General features: G+C 39.5%; 1 protein-coding gene and 1 pseudogene across 3 annotated transcripts; both read left to right on the top strand.

Moving 5' to 3' along the window:
• The first annotated feature begins 735 nt into the window (after positions 1–735).
• Positions 736–1,205, top strand: LOC148587087 (uncharacterized; annotated as a pseudogene).
• A 1,834-nt stretch (positions 1,206–3,039) lies between these two features.
• SLG1 (Tetratricopeptide repeat (TPR)-like superfamily protein) lies at positions 3,040–7,709 on the top strand. 3 transcript variants are annotated; one of them, XM_088514068.1, is made up of 3 exons: positions 3,040–6,468; positions 6,564–6,767; positions 7,148–7,709. In XM_088514068.1, exon 1 carries the CDS (start codon positions 3,685–3,687, stop codon positions 6,304–6,306), a length of 2,622 nt encoding a protein of 873 aa, XP_088370194.1. In that variant the 5' UTR covers positions 3,040–3,684; the 3' UTR covers positions 6,307–6,468; positions 6,564–6,767; positions 7,148–7,709. The 3 variants fall into 3 exon arrangements, with proteins under 3 accessions (XP_088370194.1, XP_088370195.1, XP_088370193.1); XM_088514069.1 differs by having other exon boundaries at positions 6,564–7,204; positions 7,406–7,709; XM_088514067.1 differs by having other exon boundaries at positions 6,564–7,709.
• The last annotated feature ends 355 nt before the right edge of the window (positions 7,710–8,064 follow it).

Below are 8,064 nucleotides of genomic sequence, written 5' to 3'. Positions count from 1 at the left end.
AATAAAGATAAAATGGAAAGATAAAGATACAAACAAACTACTAACTAATGGATAACAATTGAAAATAGCTAAGCCTCCTTAAGTAATTAAACTTTTATAATTACTCTAAGATATTTATTAAACTACTCTACTCTATGTTAAGGTAAAGACAAGATAACTTCAAATACTTGAAGAGCTTCATAAGATACATATTTGCAAGTAGTCTCTTTGTTGTAGATTTCTACACTTATAACACAATATTGCATGAGAGCTGAGAGAGAACCTAAAGTGAACAGCACGAGAACCCAGAACGGCTGAGCTTTGAGCTTGTCCATGAAACAGAGCTCCATGTTGGAAGAGCTAGCGTGCTTTGCTTTGGATCTGAGTGGGACAAAGAAACTGTGTATTACCTGGCCATATACGATTTTCATGAAGCAACGATAGCAGAGTTATATATATATATATATATATATATATAAGTACGTAACTCCAACCAATGAAAGCATTTCACAATTGACAAAATGTCAAGCAAATGAGGACGCTTCTAATATTATAGCCTTTTTTGGGCTGGCCAGCCACTTCATCATTTTCCCTTTTTGCGGACTAGAGCCTCTAGGGGTTGTATGTACCTTTCATCATTCGAGGCCAATTGAAGTTAAGACATCTCTCATGCACTCTAGCTGTGGTTTACTTTCCCTTCTGCATATATATATATATATATATATATAAAGATTGAAGGTCAAAGACAAGAAAACTATGTTTACTGAAGAGTTTAGTTTCCCAAAAGTCACCTCCAACAGTACCATTCCTCATCACTTCCGCGTGTTGACAGCTCTCTAGTTTATCCGGATTATAATCTTGATGAAGATAGTTTTTCTAGGAAAAGTTTTTCCTACTTAGAAAGCAGGATGAAGAGAGAGATGGGTGCTGATGCTGCAGCAAGCCAAGATCAGACGTCAGAGGAGAAAATGGACGTGTTGTGGAAGGACTTCAATGAGGAACTACAAAGGGTATCTTCCATGAAGAAGAAGAAAGAAGCTCAGAGATTGTCTGATTCCGAGCCTTAAGGTGGTCATGCAACCAAAGAGATCATGCAGGCGTTTTCCAGGTTGCAGGCCTTGAAGATGCCCAAAACAAGCAAGAGACCCAATTTGATGGTGCTAATGAAGATCATGTTGAAGAAGCTCATCTTGCTCTGCATGCGAAACTCACCTCAAATCAAGTAGAACTACTAGCATATATATATAACTCTTTTCTGTCACTTGGATGTTGCTGCTTCACGGCAGTAATTTCCAATGGGTTCACACTGTAGTATAGATATCAACATTTTTTGGTAGGCATAATGGAAGTAATTTCTTGCTTCTATATAAGAAACATGTTAAGTTTTTGAACTTAATTTGCTATGCAAAAGATGCTTGCATCAACCTTTGTCTCTCTCTCTCTCTCTTCAAATCACCGAGTCAATCTGCAAGTTCGATTGAGTTATCGCCTGACATAGTTTTATCAGGACATCAATGAGACTTAAGACAATTAATACTAATCAGGTTTTGAGATTTTCATTGCGGGAGTCTAACTTTCGCCCCAATACTTGCCCATCTATATATATAGAGATTACCTTGAGGCCACTAATGTCATAACCATTAACCAATTAAATTTACTGGTCAAATTTTAATGCCACATGAGTATCCTGGCATTTTTCTTTGTTAGCATAATTGTTTCTTAGAAAAATGCTTGTGGTGTTACAGTTATAAACTGCAAGGGTAGTCTACATGGCATTGATATAGTGGTTCACATGACACTGTTACATCAACAACAATTAAATTTAACTGTTTGGTGATAAATATAATATGGATTGTCATATCTGATCCGTTTGTAAAAACTTGTAAAAAGACTTATAGTACGTACACCTAGCATCACAATTGTTTCTTCTCATTGAATGAGTTACTTAGCTTAATTGTATTCACATGATATTATGATAATTGCAATTGGAACTTAATTTCAGTGATTTATAAAGAGAATCTAGAATCAAAACTCATGGTGCATACATGTAGGAACTAACGCAACGTGACAATTAATGGACATGCAACAAATTAACAGGCCTTAATTCACGTGATGAGAGAGAGTATGTAAATGTAGTCTCAAATGAACCATCAACCACATAAAGAAACACACTCACACTCTCCGTCAATTTCCCCCCACCGGAAAAGAAATCGACTCTGATGAGTTTTTCATAATATAGGGCGTTGTAAAGATCTGGGTGATGGCGTTGTAATTCCTCAATTTGTAACCAACACTGATCTAACTTAGGGGCGTTTGTGCATCACATGTTGGTTCTCGGTGGCAAGCCACTAACCAATCAAGAGTCAAGACTGACTGATGTTATCTCCACCTTTGAATCAGTAGGTGTGTGGTGGTATTTGAAAAAACACTCCACTATGGATACCCATCTCAATGGATCTTCATCGTCCCAACGTGGGAACTCAAATATCATATGTGGAGCTCTCCCTTCATAATCAAGTTTCTTGTGACTCTTGATTTTTGTTTGACCTCACTTCATCCTCCCTTTGTGATTGAACTTCTAATGACTCTCGGTTTTTGCTTGACCTAGAGTTCACCCTTCGACTATCTAAGCCTCGTTTGATTGTTCTTTCAATTGAATTTTTCATTAATTTCCTCAACTGTTCCACAATCTTTGGAACAATTATCGATTCAAAAGAAAGCTCATGTAGTGGAACGTTGCTAGTAGAGGCCATGAAGTATTGATTTAAGTTGGTAATACCAAGCTCTCTCTTTCTTACTACGAGTAAAAGACATCAAGCTTCCATTGTTTTTGGCCCTTAATTAGTCTCAATAGGATATACTCAAAATAAAGTAAGCGGAGCTAAACTTAACCCTGTTACTTCCAACACTAAACCAGAATAAGGAAATCCTTACAATGGAATAAACCTACCCATGCACTGGAATAGGGATTTTCACCAAATGCTGCAGCCAAACAACACCCTTCTTCCACAATCTAACCCAACGCACAGCCCAGGCAGTCTTGTTACAGCACCACGCACACGCTGCCTCGCACGACCGCTCACCGTTGCATTGACCTTCGCCGCTACCGGAGAGAACGCGCCTCTCACCCCACCACCGGAACAGCGCTACAAGGAGAAAAAAAAAAAACCGTTCAACCCGTTGCCAACACCAACCGGAGGAACACTGCCACACCGTCCCGCTCAACCACCGGGACGAAGCCGACCACCACGCGCAGAACTACAGGTAACGGCTGAGCAATAACCCACTGCGGCACAATCACACCACGCACGGCACTGCACAGCGAAATCTCCCAAGAAAGCACCGCTCTTATAGGAACCTTAGTTCTTATCGCCCAAAATCAGAGAAAACAAAGGAAAAATAGAGAACGATACGACCACTTCGAGGGGGTCTAGGCTGTCTAGCCTCTACAGATTGCTTATAGCAATTGATTGAAATTGTTATTGGGTAATAAGCCTAAAGAAATCCTAACCTAGTAAGGAAAGGACTAATTATTTAACAAAAATAATACAATTGGAGGGTTCTTAACAGTATGGTTCTGTTAAATCAGCTGCTAGTGGTTAATATTGTTAAGGAGAAGTTGATTTTTGGTGCAAACAACCTTTTCAACATTTGATGTGTGTCAAAGGGTGTGATTCCAGAACTGGATGAGAGCCTCTTGTAGAAATGCTTCACATGGATTATAAAACATGGAGCACCATAATCAAGAGCTGTTGTGTTGACGCCAGGCATAAGGAAGCTTTGTCCCTTTTCCTTGAAAATATACGATCTTTATGGGGCTTTAGACCTGATCACCAAGTCTTGGCAGCCATTCTTAAATCCTGCGCTGCCTCCTCAGCCGTCAAACTGGGGAAGGCTCTGCATAGTAATGTTGTGAAGGAGGGCCATCTTACTTGTCACTCTGTATCTAAAGCTCTGCTTAACATGTATGCCAAAGGTAGTGCACTTGATGATTGCCAGAAACTGTTTGGTCAGATTGGCAGCTCTGATCCTGTCTCTTGGAACATTGTCCTGTCTGGATTTTCTGGGTCCCGAATATATGATCCTGAGGTGATGAGGTTGTTTTATGCAATGCACATAGGTGGCAAGGCTAAACCTAACTCCATCACTGTTGCTATTGTTCTTCCTGTGTGTGCTCGATTGCTAGATATAGATGCAGGGAAGAGTGTGCACTCTTATGTGATTAAGTCTGGACTGGAAACAGATACCCTTGTTGGGAATGCGCTGGCATCAATGTATGCAAAATGCGGGCTGGTACTCAATGATGCATACGCTGTGTTTAATAGCATTAGTCACAAAGATGTTGTTTCTTGGAATGCAATTATTGCAGGGTTTGCCGAGAATAAGTTAATGGGCGATGCTTTTGGATTGTTCAGATGGATGCTTAAAGGGCCAATAGAACCAAATTATGCGACCATTGCAAGTATTCTTCCTGTTTGTGTTTCTTTAAGTGAGAATGTTCCCTACTGCTTTGGGAGAGAGATACACTGTTATGTGCAGCGGCGGACTGAATTGGTGGCAGATGTTTCTGTCTACAATGCTTTGGTAAGCTTCTACTTAAGAGTTGGACGGATGGAAGAAGCAGAGTCCTTGTTTCGGACTATGATATCAAGAGATTTGGTTTCATGGAATGCGATTATTGCAGGACATGCATCAAATGGTGACCGGTTGAAAGCTTTGGACCTGTTTCATGAATTACTCTCTCTGGAGCTAATTGGACCAGATTCTGTAACTTTTGTTAGTATTCTGCCTGCTTGTGCATTCTTACAAAAATTGCAAGTGGGGAAAGAGATGCATGGATATATTCTACGACATCCTCACCTATGTGAGGATACAACTGTTGGCAATGCCCTAGTTAGTTTCTATGGAAAATGTGACAGAATAGAAGCAGCATTTCAGACATTTTTGATGATTTCTCAGAAAGATTTGATATCATGGAACTCTATGCTAGATGCTTTTGTAGAGAGTGGTTATAATATTAAGTTTGTGGGCCTATTAAAATGGATGCTTAGTGAGGGAATTAGACCTGACACCATTACCATCTTGACCATAATTCATTTTTGTGTTACTGTGTCGAGAGTTGAGAGGGTTAAAGAAGCTCATAGTTATTCAATTAAGGACGGTTTGTTACAAGGTGATATTAAACCTACTATTGGAAATGCATTGCTTGATGCATATGCCAAGTGTGGAAATATGGAGTACGCGTTCAAGATTTTTCAGACGTTATCAGAGAAAAGGAATTTGGTCACGTGCAACTCAATGATCTCAGGTTATGTGAGTCATGGATCACATGATGATGCACATAAGATTTTTAACGGGATGTCTGAAACAGATCTCACCACCTGGAGTCTCATGGTTCGAGTTTATGCAGAGAATGATTCTCCTGGTGAAGCTCTCAACTTGTTTCAGGAGTTACAAGCTCGAGGAATGAAGCCCGATGAGGTGACAATTATGAGCTTCCTTCCGGTATGCGCTCAAATGGCCTCAGTCCACCTGGTGAAGCAGTGTCATGGATATGCAGTTAGAGCTAGCTTTAATGATTGCCGCCTGAAGGGAGCTTTGTTAGATGTGTATGCAAAATGTGGTACTATAAAGTCTGCTTATAAGCTTTTTCATTTCAGCCCCCATAAGGATCTGGTTATGTTCACAGCTATGGTAAGTGGGTTTGCCATGCATGGTATGGGAGAGGAAGCACTAAAGATTTTCTTTCATATGCTTGAGTTGGGTGTAAAGCTAGATCATGTTATCATCACTGCTGTTTTGTCTGCTTGTTGTCATTCTGGCCTTGTAAATGAGGGGTTGAAGATATTCTATTCAATAGAGAAGGTTCATGGGTTCAAGCCAACAATGGAACAGTACGCATGTGTGGTGGATCTCCTTGCTCGAGGTGGCAGGGTAAATGATGCATATTCTTTTGTAACTAGGATGCCCATTGAAGCTAACGCAAATGTGTGGGGAACATTGTTGGGTGCCTGTCGGATCCATAATGAGGTGGAATTGGGCTGTCTTGTTGCAGATCGCCTTTTTGAAATTGAAGCTAACAATATTGGGAACTATGTAGTGATGTCAAACCTGTATGCAGCAGATGCAAGATGGGATGGGGTAGTACAGATAAGAAAGCTTATGAGGACTAGAGATCTGAAAAAGCCAGCAGGATGCAGCTGGATTGAAGTGGAGAGGAGGAAGAATGTTTTTGTGGCCGGGGACTCCACTCATCCGCAAAGAAGCCTTATATACAATACATTGTGTACATTGGATCAACAGATCAAGGAGCCGCTTCATTTTTGAGTTGATTAATGGGCTTCGTTATGGCACTTGTTGTGTCATAACTCATAAGCAAAGCAGGTGGAATTACTATACCAATGATCCCGACTTGATTGCCTGTAGCTTTTGAGGGCCGAATTCTTGTGTTGCTCGGATGCTTTGCAAGTTTTATATTTCTAACTTGAGGTTAATGATTAGGATTTTTTTCGGCGTTAGTACTTTGAATTCCAATTTTCAAGCTTCTTGCTGATTCTGGTACTTTTTTTTTCCCCCTTTTGTAGCTGAATTTCAAAATTCAGGTAAGCTTTTCAGTAGGGATCACACTGCATCCCTATGGATCAGATGGATAGTGCTAAGTTATCTATTTTTGCCGAGTACCATGTCGGTTCTTGGCACTCCATTTATTGGAAGTTGAGAAAGATGAATGAACTACAAAGTTGGAGGCATACTCAAACCATTTCTATGAAAGATGAATGAACTACAAGGTTGAAGGCATACTCAAACCATTTCTATGCTTTATGATATATGCTCATCAAACACACACACACACGCACACACACACACTCTCAATTCAATTGCATCGTACTGACTAGTCACACCTTTTAAACTCCACTTTTCTGTAGCAATACCTCTTCTTGTAGAATAGGAATCTTTTTGTTGTAAAATTTACCTCATAGTTTAAATGTTCCCACATTTTCTTAAATGCATTTAAATCCATAATTTTCCAATTTTTCACCCTTTAACATATTCTGCTCATTATTGCTCTGCTTACGGATATGCTGAAAAGGAAGTGTTGGCAAGGTCTTTATTTATAAATTTTGACTGATTTCTAATCTGGAAGTCACCACCAAAAATTTGAATGCAGACAATGGAAAGCTGATCAGGGCTCTATCTAAAGTAAGCAACATGGGGTCAACTACAGGTACTTTTATGTGCACTTGATCTAGAACAATAAATCTAAAGCCTAGCTAATTCCTCAAAATCTGCGTTGAAGGTCCCAAATTTTTACTCTATTGTTAGTTTAAATAGCTATTGCTGAAAATGGAGGGTCTAGTTCTGGGTTTCTTTCTGAATCTGAAATTTAACTCTAACCCACTTGTTTTATTTACTGGATGAACGATAGTTAAAAGATCAGGATCCTCCATTAGGTTGATGATGAGAAAACTCAGGAAAACAAGAGAAAGTAGACATTTTTGGGTAACTTCGGATGAGGAACTTGGAAGTTGCTTTTCTTGCTCACCATAAGCAATATCTCCTCTTGAAAGCAGGACAATTACTTCCAATGTCCTCTCTTTCTCTTTCTCTCTCTCTGAAACTGTTTCTGATCATTGATTTCATTTTATCAAGAACACCGGTAATTACTTACATGGTGGAGCAATGGCAACGCGGGTGGATTTAGTAGGGTCAGCTGTGATATACGCTGTTGGAGCTCCAGCAACTGGAGTTTTGGTGGAGATAAACGTTTCATACTTGGATGCTGCTTATGCTGATGTGAGTTTTTACCCTACTCTTTGTTTTGTTAAGTTCTTATTCTTAACGTTTTGTAGCTTTTTTATTTATTTATTTTTAAATCACTGATATAAATTGAAATGTGTCTATCAGAATCACTGGTTGAGTCTAAGAATGGAGAGGGTAACTGATATTGTTCTATGCTTACCAGTGCTGTGTGCATTGTGGCAATACTGGCATTAGTATTCTTGTTATTTCAGTCTAATTTGCACCTTTGCCTAGGCATAATTGCATTTTGGATGGTTCTTATTGTCTGGTTGTAAGATCCATTTG

This window comes from Corylus avellana, chromosome 3 (assembly GCF_965113065.1).
Source record: "Corylus avellana chromosome 3, dhCorAvel1.hap1.2, whole genome shotgun sequence".
NCBI lineage: Eukaryota > Viridiplantae > Streptophyta > Magnoliopsida > Fagales > Betulaceae > Corylus > Corylus avellana.
This window is presented reverse-complemented; position numbering and strand designations above follow the sequence as displayed.

Excerpts from the sequence above, each read along its gene's own strand:
- SLG1 (XM_088514068.1), top strand. The coding sequence starts at position 3,685 with ATGCTTCACATGGATTATAAAACATGGAGCACCATAATCAAGAGCTGT.